Consider the following 20,356-nt stretch of genomic DNA (forward strand, 5'->3'; position numbering starts at 1 on the left):
TGTCATCACGTTCTATTAGTTCTACAGCTTCAGTTTCGGAACTTTCACACTTAGTAACACATACAGCTGTTCCCTCACCACAGTGCAACAGTGAAAAGGGACCCCTTTCAAACAGTGTCACATTCTGAACGTTGTTTAAGCGACATACACCGGTATTGCGGTATTTATAAAATTCATATCATAACAAAAATAAACACTGGTATTCGGTATGAACCGGTATACCGCCCAGCACTACTGTCATGGATGTTTACAGAGCAGAGGTCACCTTTTTTAATTCCAATGGGAGAGATGGACTTTTGTTTGTCTTTTGTTTATTATTATTTTGTGCTGTATTGTTGGTTACTGTGTTATTTCTGTTTCAAAAGCCAGCAATAAATAACACTTTAATATCTAAAGAGTGTTCATGTGATTTTATACATTAGTAATGTTGGGAAATGAATAAATGCATAATCGTCATAATCGTAAAACTGTGATTATTCCTCAGACAATAATCATACCAACAAAATCTATAATCGTTGCATCCCTAGGTGTCGAATGCTGGATTTCTCCTGTCATTTTGTTCATATAAACTCTGCCCCTTTTTACAATCGACTGCAAGCTTTCATTAAGATCTACCTCCATCCAATCCGAATAATTATACTATGGCGTTTCTATTGATAGAAATGATATTTATACTGTAGTCGAGCCAATACTAGACACAAGTATTAACTAAATACTTGTTCTTTAAAGATGTCTAGGAGCCATTCAAACCCTACCATGTCACAAGTATTGTACAGTAGATGTTCCTTTCTTGACATGATAATGAAGGTCAGGGGTTTGGATGCAGTCAGTTTACAGCTGGAAGTGTGGATCTATCTAAACGAATCATTTTTAGCCATTGCAAAAGATCTGTTTGGTTATTATGTGCATTTTCTTTGTGAATGCGAATAACCTAGTTTAGATAAAGCAGGTTTACACATTGACTGTCAGACTGAACTATGAACTGAACACAAAATATGAAGGAGTCATATACAGCATAGCTAGACCAGCTCAGAAACTGTGGAAGCTGCAGCAGACTGGTAGAGACCATCGGATTTCCTCTCTTTAAGTCCACTTCATATTTAAATATTTACACTAGACCTTTTCTTCCTGTGCCTGGAACTGTCACTTTCATATTCTTTCTACATCAAGTAGAACAAAACCGGAGTATCCCATTGGACAGGAAGTGACATGCAACAGAAGTGTCACTTTCACCTTTCGCTCTCACCCTCATCACCCCACCAAGCTTTGTGTTGGAAAGAGGGATGTGTCGTTCTGGAGAGGGTGATGAGTCAGCGCTTCAGGCAGATGTGCTTCGTCTGTGTTTCCAGCAGCGCCAAACACGCGCACACACTGGCCAGAGTGCAGTAACATATTATCACATGATTCAAAAACAATACTTAGTGGTCGGTCGAACTCATTAAATCACTGTCTTTAACCAAGACATTTTCAAATGTGTTTTTTGGTACAGTCCTGTAACTGGAAAAGCGTCCATAACTAGATTTTCACTTTTTCTTAATTAAATTAGAATGGTGCTTGTTCATGCAAAAAGTTACCTTTAGTTTTTACATGAACATTTATGTGTTTGTCAGAGGTTTTATTGAAAATGGCTTGCATTGCATTGAATATTTTTTTAATTTTACCAGTGCATCCCCTGGGAAATGAACCCATGAACTTGGTGTTGCTAGTATAATGCACATGCAAACAGTGGGCTTTAGAGAGCAGTTTGGTGCCACTGATCTTGGAAAAAGTTCTACAGTCTGAGTGGAGAATGCCTCTCAGCCAATCCTCACCTTCCTTGTGCTTTGATTTCATCATGGATTATTAGCATGGAGCACATTATGAGCTCCCATTTCTTCCCTGGAGCCCTCAGGAAGTTAAAGGGTTAGTTCACCCCAAAATGAAAATTAGGCTGCGTTTTACTCACCCCCGGTTTATCCTAGGTGTATATGATTTTCTTCTTTAAGACAAATCTTGTCAGAATTATATTAATAATTGTCTTTGATCTTTCAAGCTCTATCGTTGCACTCAGTGGGTGTTGCATTGCTTCTGTCCAAAAGACGTGAAATAAAAAGCACCTTTCCATAAATAAAATTGTCTCGCACGGCTCCAGGGGGTGAACAAAGACCTTCTGTAGCGAATCGATGCGTTTTTGTAAGAAAAATATCCATATTCAAAACTTAATAATCACTTCAATCTAGCTTGAGCCAGCAGTTGCACACAGAAGCAGTTCCGGGAGCATGACGTTTGAGTTCAGCGTTGCGCATGTGCCGGTGAGTCTCGTGAAAACCAACGTTTGTTTACAGGATCAAAAGAAGCAAAGTTTCCTTACTTTAGCAAAGGAAAACAAGTCTCCTCTTGGCTTATATCGAAATCCTCCGACATTCTTCTTTACAAATCCTCGTTTTGTACTTCTAATTATTGACCGTTGTTTTGTTTCGATCTCTCCGCGTGCGTCACTTCTGAGCGGCGCATGCACAAAGCTGACCTCATTCGTAATTCCCCCGGAACTGCTTCTGTTTACAACAGTGAGCGCAAGCTAGATTCAAGTGATTATTACGTTTTGAATATGGATATTTTTCTTACAAAAACGCATCGATTCGCTACAGGAGGCCTTTGTTCACCCCCCGGAGCCGTGAGAGACATTTTTTTTTTTTTATGGAAAGGTGCTTTTTATTTCACGTCTTTTGGACAGAAGCAATGCAACACCCGCTGAGTGCAACGATAGAGCTTGAAAGATCAAAGACAATTTTTAATATAACTCCGACTGGATTCGTCTGAAAGAAGAAAGTCATATACACCTAGGATGCATTGGGGGTGAGTAAAACGCAGCCTAATTTTCATTTTAGGGTGAACTAACCCTTTAAGCTCTAATTTCAAAGTCTCCCAGTTTTTTAAACTACTTTCATAAACTAGAACCACAACTTGAAACCCCGTAGATCTTCAGATTTCAGATTATTTAGAAATTAGCTTAAACTAACTCCACATTTGTGACAAAAGTGTTTTTATTATTTTTCCTGAGATGTATATATCGTTATACCAAACTTTTTATTGAAAGACTTTTTCATTCCACTTCTGGCAGTCTGTTCATTTGTTCTGTGTTTTTAGGCCGGTGGATGCTGCCTCAGAAGGGACCAATCCCGCCCTAGATTCATTGTGGAGGCGTTACAGCGAGTTTGAGCTGCTTCGAAACTATTTGTTAGTTACCTATCCATTTGCGGTGGTTCCGCCATTGCCTGAAAAACGGGTATGCAAACAAGACACCTTGGTTACTACTGCTTGTAAATGTGATTTGAATTCATGCTCTGTAACTTCATATTTTTTGCAACAGGCTGAATTTGTTTGGCACAAGCTGTCAGCAGACAACATGGACCCTGACTTCGTGGAGAGGCGTAGGGTTGGACTAGAGAACTTCCTGCTCAGAGTGGCCTCACACCCAGTCCTGTCCAGTGACAAGATCTTCTATTTGTTCCTCACTGAGGTAGAGAGGTCTCACTAAAGCTGTCTGGACAAAGCAAAGGGTGTATCAAACCAGTAGCATGCCACTCGCACGTTGAAATAGACAGGATATTCTATTTGCGTCTTAGATTTTAACATTTGTGCTTAATTCCTAATTTGTAATTAACTTAAGTTTTTGTAGATTTTTAAATAATTATTTTGTTTCTATTACGCTGTCAGTTGTTTAAAAAAAAGAAAAGAAAATCAATTGACAACCTAGTAGAAATATAAATGAATTGAAAAAATAAATAATCACATATAATCGCATATACAATACCAATGAATAAACATAAAATTATCAAGGCAGATAAACAAAGTATGGATATTGTAGATATACATTATAAGTGGCTTTTGAAGCCAATATTTTTATTTTATTTCTATAACACACTACTATGCAAACGTTTGGGATCAGTACGATTTTTAAATGTTTTTGAGCAAAAATACAGTGAAAATGTAATATTGGCGAATAATATTACAGTTTAAAATTACTTTATTTTTTATATGAATATATTTTAAAATGTAATTTATTCAAAGCTTCACTCTTCAGTGTCACTTGATCCTTCAGAAGTCATAACCTGCTGATTTGGTGCTCAAAAAACATTTCTTACTTTTATCAATGTTGAAAACAGTTGTGCTGCTTAATATTTTTTTGTTGAAACTGTGATGCATTTACAATTTAATGCTGAATAAAAAATTTTAAAAAATCCTACTGATCCCAAACTTTTTGAACGTTAGTGTAAGATTATCAATGGCCCACAGTCCAGCAATTCATAAATTGTGAATTTAAATAATTGAACTAAATTAATTTAAGTTGACAGACCTAATGTCACTTGCCATTTGAAAACGATTTTTTTTTTTAATTTTCATGCTGATAATGCCCTTTGTCAGTGTCAGAAATTGCATCCTTTCTTTGCCCCACAGGAAAATGGTTGGAAGGAAACCGTGTTTGAGACAGGATTTCAGGCGAAGGTATATCAGCACTTTCCAGTTCATTGGGTTCTTTCTCTCTTTAAACCTCTACCCACGACTCTGTTATTTATATATTGCTCCTCACCATAGATTTCAGTTTTTTTTTTTTAATAAATCTGCAAAAATGTCAACAATTCTGTGTTTTTCTGTCAATATGGGGTGCTGTGTGTACATTAATGAGGAAAAAAAATTAACTTAAATGATTTTAGCAAATGGCTGCAATATAACAAAGAGTGAAAAATTTAAGGGGGTCTGAATACTTTCCGTACCCACTGTATATGTTGATATGAGGCTGACTAAATAATTTCAAATTAAATTGTGTGAAGTAACTGAATTGCTACTGCGGTGAAGAATCTGTTTTCAGTATGCTATAGTTTATGTAAACCGGCACAGGAAGTCTGTTGGACCGTTCTGGTTCAAACCCGAAAGAGCAGCAGTGTTTTATGTTAGTGTATATTATTGCCATATTGCAGTGTTTATCTGATCTCAGTCATTTAAAAAGATTGTTGTAAGGAGTGCCTGTAATCCTGTTTTACACCATCTGAAAAAACAAAACCCAAACACGAATCTGTCTGTCAACATTTGGCCTTTGTCCTTCTTACAGGCCGATTCAAGATTGAAAGCTTTAAATGCCACATTCAGAGTGAAGAATCCAGACAAGTAAGTCATTTTTGTAAACCGTGCAACGCAGTGTCATGAAATGCATAAAGATATGGCCGTGCTGTTTGTTAACACTGAAACTAACATTGAGCCGTGTGTGTGTTTCACAGGCGGTTTGCAGAAATGAAACACTACGGTGATGAGCTGCAATCTGTTATTTCGCAGCTGCTGAGAGTTCGTGCAGTGAGTATAAACAAAGTCAAGACAGCCGAATATGCAGCTTTTTCACTCCAACAAATGCCTAATTTAAGTATTGCATATATTAGGTGTTATTAGGGATAAAAATTGTAAGGAAAGCGATTCTGTTGATTTCATTAACGGTTCTTTTAGCCAACTTGTTTAATTATTCTTCTGAAGTACCATTTATTCCAACAAAATTCTTCTGATTGTATATTTTCACATGAACAGTCTGTATTTACACTGATTTACAGTAAGTCTTGAAAGTCTCTGTTTTTGCTTTTTTTTATATATATCTGGTTGGATTTGAATCATAGTGAATCTAATGAAAATGTGCTTTAAAAAAAAAAAAAAATCTAATAATTTACTAACAGAGTTCAACTCTTCTTTTAGAGAGCAGCTGATCGCCTGTATGGAGTCTACAAAGTGCATGGAAATTATGGAAGAGTCTTTAGGTGATGTTTTTTTTTGAAGGAATAGTTCACTCAGATATGAATAATTTACTTATGTCATGTCAAAACTGATATGGCTTACTTTTTTCTGTGGGGGACAAAAAGAGATGTTTTGCAGTATGTCCAGGCTCCTCTTCTCCATATAATGACCATGTTTATATGCATATATGATTATGGTCTATATTTTGGTTAAGACTTCATTCCAAGTATGCATTAAATGTATCAAAAGTAAAAACGTTCGCATTGCTACAAAAAATTATATTGTTCAATAATGCATATAATCATGGTCAACAAATAGCTACATTAAAGTCTATATACGACCTGTGCATTATATTTCACGTCATCTGAAACTATACAATCAATGTGTAATGAATAGACCAGTTGCTCCACATTTTTCTCACAGTATAATCAGTACACAGTTCAATCACAATTAAGTATGCTCATTTTGAAGGAGCAAGGCATGTTTTATAACGTGCTCTGTAAACCATTTTTGTGAGAAGCATTTTTGGGGGTAAATCTTTTGGGTTGTGAGTGTGTAGCTGCGGTCAGCTGCAGTGGTTCAATGTGAGTCTTTGTTTGTTTTGGACAGCGAATGGAGTGCCATTGAGAAAGAGATGGGAGATGGGCTGCAGAGCGCTGGCCATCACATGGACGCGTGAGTTCACAGCATATGCAACAGTCACTTTATGAGCCATTCTCATGTACCTTTATGGGATTAGTGCAAGACCTTATTGCAGCTGGTTTTGATTGTGTTTCTCCTACCTGGGACGATCTGAAATATGAAGGTGCTGTATGATACACCCCATGACCCTCCCGTGATTCTACACATGTGTGCTCCTGGTACTGAGCTGTAAAACACATTTGCCAGATTGATCTGTATCCTCTCAGATTTCCATTCATGGCCCCCCCATAACAAGTAGCCAGTAAGATGAGCCCTTGGGAGACTTGTTTTGATTTGGCTGGCAGGCCGTGCCGCGAATCTCCGGGAGCCATGGCCAAAACGTTTAGTGGTAATTTTTTTTTCAACATTATGATGTTGTTGTGAGAGGGACTTTCTTGCAGAAGTGTCCTTAGTGAGTCTTTAACCAGCCCTTTTCGTTTCTATACTGGTTTTGTATTGCTGTCTGCTCTGATGGATTCCAGATTGCTGTACTTGGCAGAAAGGTCAAAGGTCAGAGCCCAATGCGCTGCCTGTCTGTCTCCGCACTGAAAGAAACAACCTGTCCGTCATCAGCCCCTATTTGGCAGCTGTCAAACTGTTTTATGGATCATGTTGCTCACCTATTCCCAGAATTCCTTGTAATACCCCAAACAGGCTCTGCTGCAGGTTTGGCTTTAGTTCCACAGGCTCTCTGTCTGATTTAGAGAGGATAACGCATTTAGTATTACAAGAATGCCAGTTTGTGACATTAGGTATGACCAAAATATTCATGGTTTCTTCAAAATATCATGGTCACAGTATATATAAAAAGTTACAGTTATTGGAAACCCAACGAAAAGTGTTTTATATATTAAAAAACATGTGGTAATGCCAATTTTTGTGGAATTCAGTGAGTTAAATGAAAAATACTTCATCTCATATATTTATTTTATCTTTGACTCGGAACTCGATGAAAACCAACGAAAAGATTTATGACAAAAGATACTGCGTAACACTGAGTTAAAAACATAAGACTAAACAACTAATTTAACAAACAGATGGTTCTTACTATAATTTATTCAACCATTCATAATTTCATTGGTCATGTTGCCGTTAAACAATATTGTTCAACAAATTTGGGGTCAGTTTTTTTTTTATCTTTTTGAAAAATAATACTGTAATACTGTGAAATATCATTATAATTCAAATAACTGTTTTCTATTTTAATATATTTAAAACTGTAGCTTATTTCTTTGATGCAAAGCTGAATTTTTCCGATTTTATTCTGGAATCTTTGTTGAATAGAAAGTACAAAAAAACAGCGTTATATGAAATAGAAATCTTTTGTAACGTTGTAAATGTATTTGCTGTCACTTTTAATCAATTTAATGCATCCTTGCGGAATACAAATATATAAAGTAATTTCTTTCAACAAAAAAAAAATCTTACTGACTTCAAACTTAGCGTACGCATGTCTGTGACCATATCAGGAGAAGTACATGGATGTGTTGTATGTCAACTACCCTTTAATCAGGCACTTTTGTATGTTACAGGTATGCTGCTTCTGTAGACGATATTCTAGAGGAAGAGGAGCATTATGCTGATCAGCTGAAGGAGTACCTTTTCTACGCAGATGCATTAAGGTACAGCATTCATTGCCTCATTCATTACTGTTACATTGCCTCGTCTTAAAGGGATAGTTTACTCAAATTGAGAATTGTGATCATTTATTTCCCTGAACTACTTTAAATGTGACCTGAAGCATACTAAACACAAGCTGTTATAACAGTGAGGTTGATTAGAAATGTACATGGGCCCTGTTCTCACTGAACTCCTGGGAGCTGATAGCCCCCACTGGCTGATTAAGTTACATGCAACTTTTGGTACACTGTGAACACAAAACTCCATCAGTTCCCAGTTTTCTTGAAAGTGACCACACTGCAGGGCATCTAGATTTTCAGTTCAACAATTTCCATAAGAAACAAGGAGATGATCTGCTTTTATGGTTGAATTTGTATATTTTGTGGTTTATGTGTGTTTTCACAGGACAGTGTGTAGGAAGCATGAACTGACACAGTATGAACTGGAGATGGCCGTCCAGGATCTGACCTCTAAGAAACAGCAGCAAGAGGAACTCGCCACAGGGGTCAGTGTCCATTCAACCACATGACACAACTCAGAGACCGGAGAACTCCACATCACCCCTTACATCTGGAATGGGGGACTTTCCAGGAAGATTTATTTAAACCAGTGCCCATATCATATCACAAGAAGGAGGGGAAAAAATAGGCAAACAGTTATAAAATATAAGTAATATTTAAAACACTTTTTGTTTTATTTTCTGTTTTTAAATGTATAGAATATAAGTGAGCATGATTTAAAAATATACATTTAAAGTAGCATAGTTTGATATAATGCAGCATTTACTACAGCATTTACATTTACTCAGTCAAGTTTAATTTTTGGCCCTTCATAGTAAAAATGTAGAACATCTTCAGGTTTGCATGCTAGTGAATGTTTTTTTAACAGTTTTATGCTGATAAAATTGTGTCTGCATGAATAGAGCCTGTAGAGAATTACCTCATTGGCACATTTAACATGCAAACATTTTAGCAGCACAAAGAGCCAACAAAATACAAAAGACATTCTGACCCGATTGGCTGATGTGAATAATTACTAGGCCCACTTGGCCAAAAAATGGGAGTAAAAACTTCCATATTTCAGCTTAAACTTGGGAGGAAAAGTGTGGTTTACTCCAGCCAATGGGTGTCATTTACCTTTTTTTTTTCTTTTCTGTGTAGACAATACGGACCTTCTCTCTGAAGGGAATGACCAGTAAACTGTTTGGACAAGAGACCCCAGAGCAGAGGGAGGCCAAACTGAAAATGCTGGAGACACAGATTGAAGAAGGAGAGGAACAGGTCAAAGAAAGAAACGCAGAATGCGAGTAAGCAGTGCACTATTCCCACACAACTAAATTTATGTACTGCTGATGACGAAAAGCAATAAATGTTGTCGGAAAATTTTACTTAATTAGGTGGTTTATGAGCTGACAAGGTTGCACAACCTTACTGCATTGCCTTCTCATTTCCTGTGGCAGTACGGAAATGATGAAATATGCAGATATGCTCCAAATACACATTCTTTGCTCATATTGTTGCATCTTTGAGACAACAAAATGAAACCCAAAACAGGCTAAATATTCAGGGCTTTCTTAAAAATAAGTAGATTTGAGGATACGGCCATTCATGTCAAGCTTCATCGGAGTAGTTATTTCACACCAAGAATCTTTTTTTTTTGTTTGTTTTGTAGTGAGTTTGTGAAAAGTGCATGGGTGGACATTGAGAGGTTCAAAGAGCAGAAAGACCATGATCTCAGAGAGTCTCTCATCAGCTATGCCATCATGCAGATCAGCATGTGCAAAAAGGTAAGCACCGTCAAAGCAAGCAAAATAAACGTAGAAAAAAGTTTGTCATTACAGGGCAAGAAAAAAAAACTTTATACTGATCAGACACAAGGGAGAAGTGATATAGTGGCACTGAAACATAAGCATGTTTTGTTTTTAGGGAATTCAAGTGTGGAACAATGCTAAAGAGTGCTTCAATAAGATGTGAGGGTTCCAGCTACGACAACCAGAACACCAGGAGGCCTTGGAGATGTCAATCCAGAGAAGCACACACTCCTAGAGACTGACCTTGGGGACTAAAGTCTTCCTCGCAATCCTAAACATTTGCCTCTTGCACCAGATGCTCTGGTGTAAAAAGGTATAAAATAATATTGACATACACTAGTTTCTAAGTCCAAATAATGAATGAATGGGGTGCTGTTTTATTTATTTCCACGTTCACCAGCCAGATTTTAGACCTGGTTACTTTTGTGACTGCACTATTTTGACCTACACAAGAGGTTGTGAAGGTAATGGACAATTCTTAACACTTCAGACAGAAACAAAAGAACAACTTAATTAGTATTGATTAATCTTGAACAATGGAATCATTTCTTTATAATTTGTCTTTTTCTTCTTTTTCTTGATGCTGTTTGATGTCAGAATGTGTGCTAAAATCATTCCTTTTTCTACGTTCCATTAAAGTTTTTACTACTTTAGCTCACCATAAAACAAAAGCACAGGCTAAAATTGTCAAGGCAAAACAAGAGAGTGGGATTTTGAGGGGGGGGGGGGACTGCTCATCCAGCAGTTCCATTTTTATTTGACCTTACACCCCTCTTCATAATGGTGGTCTTGCACTTCTGGAATGTGTCCAGTTACTGTGGCACATGCAAAATGATCTTTATCACCTGGCGCAGAGGACATTCTAAGATTTCCTAATAAAGGAAAGTAACGTATTCGCATGCAAACTAAATTTGCCCTGACGCCCATACAGCTAACAAAGTTGCATAAATTCATCATAATATGCTGATCTGTCACTTTTCTGCACATTCAGTCATAAAATCATAAGCTGTTTATACCACTGACCCCCTCCCTTTATATGGGTCAGTTCATCTGAAAAATATTAATATGCTGTTTATGCCTTATTCAAGCATATTTTTTTTGTTGCCACAGCTTCCACTATGAATGCCATATTTGTTATGAAGAGTGGGTGGGTGGGTCAGTGTTTTGATATAAATCTGGCTAAAGAATATGAAGGTCACAGGAAAGGCAGAATATAATAATTTCTTCATTTTAGAGCTGCATGTTTAACTCTGCCTGACCCCTTGTCATTTGGTTCATTTTTTGGTTTAGAGTGGGGTAGAGATAACCATTTTGTATATATTCTGTTCAAATCATTGTTGTGTAACACTAATGATAATAAAAAAAAATGACCATTATCATTTGGCTTGTGTTTTCATTTGTTGTGAGGGTCGCACAATTTTAGTCTTGTCTACTTTAAATTTGTTGTGTTCATCTTTTTGATAGTCTAAGAGCTCTGCAGTGACTTTTTTTATGTGGAGTTCATTTTGATTGTTTCAATTTATATGAAGTTGCTGAGTTTGAGGTGTAACGTTAACAAAAATACACTGTGTATGAGAATGCTTATGTATATAAGCAAATATATTTAAAGTTTAATCAAGTTTAAATCTGTCAAACTACAGATGTCTTGTTATCTCTGTACATTAAACTGAGGTGGGAGAAAGTATTTTAACATTGAAAAAGAATACATCCTTTAACGTGAGCTGTGTACTGGTGAAAAGAGTGCTTTTCTTTAAACTGATCAATTGTAGCGATCGCTACTGAAGAGGAATCTTCATTTGTTGTAATGCTTCCCTCTAGTGTTGTGTTATACTTATGAACATCTTTTTATAACTAAAACTTTTTTGATATAACAAACTGGTCAGATGTTTGGCTTTGTTTGAAATTGCAAGACATGGTTTTAACCAATTAAATGAGTGGACACTTGTTTTCTTTTTTCCTCGCAGTTCTTCGTTTTATCCAGTTAAATATCTTCTCAAATTGAGCCAAAATCAGAAATGAATGTTTTTGTATTTAAATGCCACCATTTCACCTCTTCAAGTTGATTTTAGGGCAGTGCTCCTCATCCTTTTTGACTTGAAGGCCCCTCATTTTCCAACACTATATTCAAGAGTCCCTCATATTGGATATATTTTCTATGGTATTTGTCTTGTAATTATGACGCTAGTTGTTTTTTATTAACAGAAACTTAATTAAACATTGATTCGTTTGGTGATTCGATTATATTTGATGTCCTTATATATATATTTTCAATAATAATAAAAGAAAAGTTTTTGAGAGGAACTGTTTTGTGTTGTTTTTAGCATTTTAATTATTTTTTAGATAAATAATGTAAGTTATCCCCGTGACCCCCTTGGAAGTTTGTTTTAGGAGCTTATTTAACCTTTGAGGGTCTGTTTCTTTATATTCACATACAAAAGTGCATAATTACATTTTTTTTTAAATGTAAAAACATTCAAATTTACCTTAAAATGCCTTATGTCAAGTCATTAAAATAAATGTACAATCTGAACAGAGCTAATTAGGCTATCTGAACAGAGATATGCGTATCTAGATAGATCTGAAATAAAATATAACAGATGTTAAAATGTAATGTTTTTAAATACAAAAGTCCCTGTGATTCTATTATATGAGTTATATGGGGGTTAATAATTGAGGCTTAGACAGGGTGAGAGAAATCTTGGTCCACCTGATTATGAATAAATCAATTTATATAACATACCACATAATTCTCTATTATTAGCTACACTTATTGCTTAAATATATTTCAAACAGCAAGCAAACACGTCCTGTCAGAGTCTCATCAGAGCGGGTCCGCTGCGATCCCACAATGCACCGCTGCGCTGCTGCAGATGGAATGTAGCTCGCTAGCCTCTCATGCTAGCCGCGGCATCGCAGTAAAGTTTGACAAACACATCATGAGCGGCTCGAACCCGGCGCCAGCGCTGCACTGACAACACATGCGGTACGTATACTCTTCATCCGCGAAGGTCTTCGATACAATCAGCCGAGAAAATGTTTGCAGTCCGGCCTCTGTGTGCGTGAAGAAACGGCAGCATAGAAATTGAGACCAGGCCGATTTTAAACTACATTCATATATTAAAGTCATTATTAAAATACAGTAGTCTCATTAAGCTCAAGTCAAATTAAATGCGCAGTTGTATCTCTGACAGTGGCAACAGGCAGCCAGTGTTATGCTCGAGTGTCACACACTGTAAATGTACTTTAAGTTTATTTATTAGTTTATGCACATCAGCATTATTAAGTCTGTTTACATAGAGCTTAAACTCTTTTCTTTTTTTCAATCATACGTTGATCCACTTCCTATGCGGGTCGTATTTAGTTAAGGTTGATGATTGACATGTCATACATGACTTTTACAAAGTCTATGCATATGGAATATTGTTGTTGTTTTTTCTTCCCCACTGATATAATTTGAGCTTTTCTACAGTCAAGATTGACTTGCTCACTGGGCGCATTAAGGGAGAATTATCTGTAGAGATGCGTAGAAACAATATGTATTGTGAAAATGCTATAAAAATAAGATTGATTTGATTTGACAGTGTCATCTGGTTAAATCTGTTATGGCAAAGCTGCAGGATGCCAACCAGCTCATACAAGTCAGTAGAATAAGAGAATAATTGTGTAAAGGTCATCCTGGGTTAATAATGAATCTCAATCAGGTATGCTTGTAAATATTCAAATGAATAATATTCATATTTATGAGGTCAATATCAATGATTAGAAAAGTACAGCAGGGTTAAATGCGGCTTTAATCGTTCAGTATTGATAGGTACGAAAATACAGATTGTTCCAGAGCAGCTTCACAGTAATAACAGCTATATAGCAGCTCTACTGCAGCTTTTTATATTTTTATCCAATAGTGTCATTACAGTTAGATTGATACATTTTTTCTGAATATAATAAAGTCTTAAGCCTCGTTAAAATAGTAAGAAATTATGTATTACAGAGTCAGCTGGTTCATAATGAGATGTAGAAGCAGGAATCTGACATAAAAAGGCATGAATGCTTCCTAATTAAATTAGTTTATGCTGCAGTGGCAATTCTGACAATAACCGTTCAAGACGTGTCAAGTCAGATTGAGTTTATTGTCATTTCTCCTCTTCCTAGCAGGTGATGAAAATGATTTTGATTTGATTGCACATAGAGGCTAGACCAACACCTAGCTGATCATATCCTCCTTTTTTATTTAAACCTTGAAATAACGTTTTAGGATTTTTCAAAAGATCAAATTCCACAAGATACTCTTTGAATCATCATGCTGGAGAATATGGATCATCAGGTTTTGCTGCTACTTGTCAAAAGGGGGGGATATGAGGTTTGTTTTCTTTCAACTCAAACCTGTTGTTTCTCTCAGCCAGGTTAACAGAGAGGAAGTGCTGTGAACGCAGCTGTGTTGACTGCTGATAGGAATCCTTATGTTGGTCCTGTCTCTTCCTGTAGCTTCAGCTCAACTGCTCAGCGTTCAGCGATGAACATTGATGAAAAGTTGGAGGGGATGCTTATGAAATGTAGCCCTGTGGGGCTTCATCACTCTTCCAGAGCTTTGGGACCCTCAAGGGTGGACGGAAGAGGAAGGAGAGGCAGTTTGGATATGACACTTGGGGAACGGAGCTTGGCTAATCATCCCCTTTTGGCAGAGGATGATGATGATGAAGATGATGATGATGAAGACCTGGCAGGTGGAGGCCTAACCTCGCATGATCTGATACCCCAGGATGACCTCATGGTTCATGAGGAGACGGTGAAAAAGGACGGACAGGATGAAGCCGCTTTCTCACAGCGAATCTCCCATAAATTACACTATACACTCAATATGCCAGTAAGTGTACAGCTGTTCGAGCTGATTAAGAGCTAATTATTGCTGCACTTTAACAATATTATTTATTTTACTTGTGCAAGTTCCAACAACCTTGTCAGTGTACCTAAACAAACAGTGAGTAAATATTGGGTAAAGTAAGTGTGCATTTCTTTTCAGCAAATTTGCGCAAAGCTGATTTGTCAGAATTAAACTGTATTATGGCTATATCGTGATAAAAATAAATCTATAAAAGTATATTCAGTAAATGAATTTAATTCATGATTGTTGTTGTTACTTTTGTTAGGTAAATATAAAGCAGGAGATGAAATTGCCAGACTCATTGATTCTCAATAAAAAGGAGAAGAAACCAGGGAGGGACCCATCTGACTGTCACAAAAAGAAGAAGAGAAAGCAGCACTCGCCTGCAAAGGTTTAATATAATTTCAGTGTCCTGAAATTGCTTAATTTGTCTGCTTTTTGAATATAATTTTATTTGTATTAAAGGCTACTTGCTTACTGAGGTGATTGTACTCAGAAATATTATTATACTAAAAACTGCAATGCACATCTGACATTTATCATGTCATTTTATGGTATTGGTTAGCCAGGACATAAAGTATTATGACCACACAGATATGATGCTCTAAACGAGCACAAGCATGAAAGATAAGGTACAGTAGATTTTGAACTATATTTCCTTCATCTTGTTAGATTCTCACTATTAATGAAGACGGCTCCCTTGGGCACCAGAACCCGAAATCTCATGTCTGTGAGCACTGCAATGCTGCTTTTCGGACAAACTACCATTTACAAAGACATGTCTTCATTCACACAGGTAAGTGGTGTAATGTGTTTTGGGAATAAATGACATCTAAAAGAACAAAATGGTGAACACAATTTTTTATTTTGCAGGTGAAAAGCCTTTCCAGTGCAATCAATGTGACATGCGCTTTATTCAGAAGTACCTGCTTCAGAGACATGAGAAGATCCACACAGGTAAGTAGAGAGGGATTATAAACATTGTACCAGTGGCAAAAAAAAGTGTTTTTCATTCAAAAAAATTTCTTTAAGAATGTACAGTGAAATCTTTAGAGTCGATGATCTATTTATTAATGTAGTCCATTGCAAGCCCCTGTTTTGTGGTACATCTCTGTACTCTGAGAAAGCAAGTCTAAGGGTTAAGGCCTACTTTTTCCCCTGTCAGTCTTGACTGGGAAAAGAGATCAAGTCCAGTAACGAGAAGAACGTCCTTCCAGATGAGGTCCTGCAGACGCTTCTCGATCACTACTCCAATAAGGCCAACGGGCAAGCAGAGATTTCCTTCAGTGTGGCGGACACCGAGGTCACATCCAGCATCTCTATCAACTCTACCGATGAGAGCAGCCCCACCGAGACTTTGGGGACCAGCTCACAAGGACCCCCGGCCGAGAAGGCTAGCCTTCTACAGGAGTACTCCAAGTTTCTCCAGCAAGCACTGGAAAGGACCAGTCAGAACGACACCTACCTGAACAACCAGAGTCTTACGTTTGTAAATGACAGTGCCAGTCTTGCTGGCCAGCCTTTGTTTTCCACGGAGAAGCAGTTCACCTCCCCATCCCGGTTCAGACCGAGCATGAACTCTCCATTGAGATCCACCTTGGAGAAACCTAACTTTAGCCTTTTAGTAGATTCCCAACACTCCTTCTCCTTTTCAGGTGACGAGACAAACCCTTCCTCAGTTTCGCCAACGGAGGACTTCCTCGACCAAGTGACCTCTCCCAAAAAAACAGATGCGCAAAGCATTAGTCAGACATTTCAGATCGCTACTTTTGACCAGAACTTTCGATCTCAGTTTCCTAGCTCACGAGCTGGAATGTCTTCACAGTTTAGCATTGCCAGTGGACAAGTTAGCCTGAGAGGTCATGGAGGAGCGGACTTCCCAGAGTTCTCTCTTGTTAACGAAACAAGATCTCCAGATGCTACAAGCAGTCAAACCTTTGGCTAAACAAGAGCTTTTAATGATTTGAAGCATTTTAATGGCACTTTATAGTTCTGTCAGTGAAGGCAATGTGATCTCTGTGCAAATACTTATGATTTTCCATCTTTAAACAATCACGCATGTGGAGCAGAGTGATGCACGCATTAGATTTCATTATCAGCACTTCTAATGTAGACTATGGGATACTCTTTATGTGTCATTGCATTATTTGTGCATTACACATGTAGGGCTTGGGATGAACGCACTATGGCTTGCCAAATTAGTTAGCCTGTGTGTTCTAGAATTAGGAATTCAAGCTACAACAACAATGCTGTTGTAGTAGTCTAAATTATAGGGTCAATGTAGCTTCCTAGAGAGAAAATGATACAAAAATCAATTCTGATTTGGCCTCTTTTTAGCATTTAGTTCTTTTGCTTGGAACAACAGGCTCAACGGACTGACCTAATAATGAAGGTCTATAGAAACTACTCTGACATAGCATTACAATCGATTTTGTAACATGTTGTCTGGAGAGGTACTGAAAGGACCTTACATTCATGCCCTAGACTTGAGTAAGGCACTTTGTTTAAAAAATGAGTAACATTTTTCTGCCGTTGTAAGCTAATTTGTGTATTTAATTTTTTGTGCACTTATTTACTTGTTGGAATGTTTTTACAAATATTTGCATTCTCTGCTCCCATAAAGAATCTCTCCAAGACACATTTTGTTTAGAGCAATCTGCAGGTATTGTCATACTGAATTTGTATGGACCTAGCCCATCATTTTATATAATGAGATTATATAATCATGAAATATTTTTTGCACATTTCTCCTAAGGTTATTGGATCAAAACAATAGATATTCTCATGCTACTTCTGAACAGATCAGTACATTTTCATGAGAGACTGTCTTGCCAATCAGATTTAGGGCACATGGGGAACAAGGCATCTGTAGATGGTTTGTTTTCACATATTCTACATTTAGGGATGTAGTTTTGGCAATTGTCAATATGCACTTCTTCATTTGTCATCATTGTGCCTGACTCAGTGGTTAATTCAGACGTACAGTAGTCAAAATACAACATACTTTGTTGAAAGAATGTGCGCATTTCATCACTTTGATTTCCTTAAGAGGATTTCATTTGTTCACATTCTGTTTTCTTGAGTTTCCAGATGGACTCAATATCTCATAAACATTACCCATTAAACAGCACTTTGAGCTCATGGGCAGTTTTTGTTATTGCTTTAAAGCACTTTTCAGTTCCCACCTTCCCTCTACATAATGTACACATTCATAAATCTGATATAATCTATATCAGTGTTGAGTGAAATCAAGAAAGATGATTTAAGAATGTATAGTCTGAGATCATATTTTTTTGCTTTTTCTTTGTCTCAAAAACACCCCATCCATTAGCAAGTATGTCTTTGTATCAGATTCACTTGCTGTTACTTATTGGATCAATATAGAACAAAAAATAAAGTGTAATGTTTGGTAAAGTTATACTAATATGTACACACAGCATTTATTAATCACACATCTATCTTTGTTAGCTTAAAAACTAATCATGTAAATGAAAAACTTTGTTTCTGTTTTATTTTTTATTAAATTTACCTGCTTGCCCCATAACTGTTAATCATAATCTTGATTAATCTTAGTTTTATGCTTTATACTCGTAGTATCATGCGAAACTGTACACTCATTTCTTTGTAAATCATTTTTAAAAACATTCTTATGTAAATTGTTTAATGGTTTTATAAACACACAAATTCACTCTGCTCATATTTTGTGAATGAGGCCCATTAAGAACAGTCCTGTGTGTATGTTTTTTTTAATTTATAGTATGTTCTAGGTGTCAAATACATTTTACTGTTTTTGATTGCGGTCTATTATATGTGTGCCTAAACATTCCCTTATTGTCCCTTTATTTCTACACATTGTAAATAGGTTGTATATTTTAATTTGTGCATTTTGATGTGCACATGTTTTGGAGTGTAGAGAGAGTGCGACATGATTTACTATTTGCTGCCATTTTGGTTTACTCATTCCCGTAGTCCCTGATGACTCTCAGCACAACTTTTGTGACTAAATCATGTTTGTGTTCTTGTTTGTAAAATTACAAATGTACTATCCTCTAAGAATTGCCTCTGAATGAGTTTTTAATAATTATAATTTGATTAAACCATGTATGGATATCATACACCATCAAAGGAGTTTTTAGGATGTTATTTATCATTTCAATATCATGTGATACCTTCATTATAAATATTTAATCAATAATTACTGCGATAGATGCTCTAGAAATTGGTAAAAGTGAGATGATAAGTTGAGGGAAGACCTTAATGCTTTGTTTTTGCTTTCTTTTCTTTTAGTAAATTGTGGATTTTTAAAAAAATTAATTTTTTGTAAGCTCAGTTGCTATTGGTAAAAGGTCATATCCATTTAGACACATGACTTGTTCTTTACTGACTGGGTATTTTGAGCAAGTCTCATCTGGTGTTACTGATGGTGGATCATTGTTTTCTTTCAAGTTTAATTTGAGTGGAAAACTGAATGGTTTTATTTAGTAAGCTCTTCTGACTAGTTTTAGACATTTAATTTTATTGGGGAGTGCATGTCCTCTGACTGTCTTTGTACACTGGTTATATTTCTATATGTATCCATTTTATTGTAGCCGAATTATTTCCATAGAATATACTTTAATGCAATACTTTGCCTAAGACATGGGGGAAAAGTTCTGATTGGATGTTTTTGATTGCGTGCCTCTTGTTGTGTAATAATAAATTTCAAAATGCATCAAGTTGTTGAGTGCTTTTTTCATGTGTCATGATCACTCATCACAGGAGTGGGTGGCCCCTGCCTTTTTAGTATAAGCATTACTGTGTGAATCTCATGAAACCAGTCAAGAAATCCAAGAAGTCCAGTTCATTTTTAACAAAAATCGAGAAATGTATTTTGCCTAAAATAAATGAATCCTGTTTTTATGACCATATTTTTTGCATTGTGATTGCATATATATTTTATAACAATTAAGCATATTTCTCCCAATTCTCTTTAACTAAATGTAAAAATAAATATATTCACAGAAGTATTTCTATGGTCTTAAAGGGGTCATATGATGTTGCTAAAAAGAACATTATTTTGTGTATTTGGTGTAATGCAATGTGTTTATGCGGTTTAAGTTTTAAAAAAAACATTATTTTCCACATAATGTACATTATTGTTTCTCCTCTATGCCCCGCCTTTCTGAAACGCGTCGATTTTTACAAAGCTCATCGGTCTGAAAAGCGAGGTGTGCTCTGATTGGCCAGCTATCCAGTGCATTTTGATTGGCCGAATACCTCAAGCGTGTGACAGAAATGTTACCTCCCTTACCATACTGTGTTTCCATCATACAGTCTATGGTTTCCATGTGTCCAGCGCGACGAGACAAAACCAATAAAACCCATTACAAACGAGGCATTTGTTGCATCCAGTGGGGACATAATTACTGATTGTAATGACTTATACTGTCTTTTTACGCTTTGCGCTGCGTATTGCGCCACGTAAACATACAACCATGTCTGCATTTGTGATCTGAGAAATGACAAACAACAAGCGCTACTTTACACTGCTCAAAACTCGTGTTTGAATCATCAGTGGCAAATTCTTTAAATATAAAAACGTACTTCCAGTCTGTGAGTCAGAACAGCCGGCA

General features: G+C 36.6%; 2 protein-coding genes across 2 annotated transcripts in view; both read left to right on the plus strand.

Annotated features, from left to right (window-relative positions):
- LOC107596089 (sorting nexin-4) overlaps nucleotides 1-10,587 on the plus strand; it is a 14,244-nt gene extending 3,657 nt beyond the window's left edge. Inside the window, exons 3-14 of the mRNA XM_016286707.1 lie at nucleotides 3,127-3,265; nucleotides 3,350-3,499; nucleotides 4,438-4,485; nucleotides 5,090-5,145; nucleotides 5,256-5,328; nucleotides 5,716-5,777; nucleotides 6,364-6,429; nucleotides 7,968-8,057; nucleotides 8,461-8,560; nucleotides 9,216-9,361; nucleotides 9,727-9,841; nucleotides 9,981-10,587. Of these exons, the coding sequence (XP_016142193.1) occupies nucleotides 3,127-3,265; nucleotides 3,350-3,499; nucleotides 4,438-4,485; nucleotides 5,090-5,145; nucleotides 5,256-5,328; nucleotides 5,716-5,777; nucleotides 6,364-6,429; nucleotides 7,968-8,057; nucleotides 8,461-8,560; nucleotides 9,216-9,361; nucleotides 9,727-9,841; nucleotides 9,981-10,028 (1,093 nt within the window). The 3' untranslated portion in view covers nucleotides 10,029-10,587. The remainder of the gene's footprint in view (nucleotides 1-3,126; nucleotides 3,266-3,349; nucleotides 3,500-4,437; nucleotides 4,486-5,089; nucleotides 5,146-5,255; nucleotides 5,329-5,715; nucleotides 5,778-6,363; nucleotides 6,430-7,967; nucleotides 8,058-8,460; nucleotides 8,561-9,215; nucleotides 9,362-9,726; nucleotides 9,842-9,980) is intronic.
- Nucleotides 10,588-12,696: 2,109 nt separating this feature from the next.
- Nucleotides 12,697-19,449, plus strand: LOC107596090 (zinc finger protein 148-like). The gene is made up of 6 exons (XM_016286708.1): nucleotides 12,697-12,848; nucleotides 14,348-14,726; nucleotides 15,010-15,135; nucleotides 15,417-15,540; nucleotides 15,618-15,706; nucleotides 15,928-19,449. Exons 1-6 carry the CDS (start codon nucleotides 12,844-12,846, stop codon nucleotides 16,687-16,689), a joined length of 1,485 nt encoding a protein of 494 aa, XP_016142194.1. The 5' UTR covers nucleotides 12,697-12,843; the 3' UTR covers nucleotides 16,690-19,449.
- Nucleotides 19,450-20,356: the final 907 nt, after the last annotated feature.

Source organism: Sinocyclocheilus grahami, unplaced genomic scaffold (genome assembly GCF_001515645.1).
Source record: "Sinocyclocheilus grahami isolate Dianchi unplaced genomic scaffold, SAMN03320097.WGS_v1.1 scaffold214.1, whole genome shotgun sequence".
NCBI lineage: Eukaryota > Metazoa > Chordata > Actinopteri > Cypriniformes > Cyprinidae > Sinocyclocheilus > Sinocyclocheilus grahami.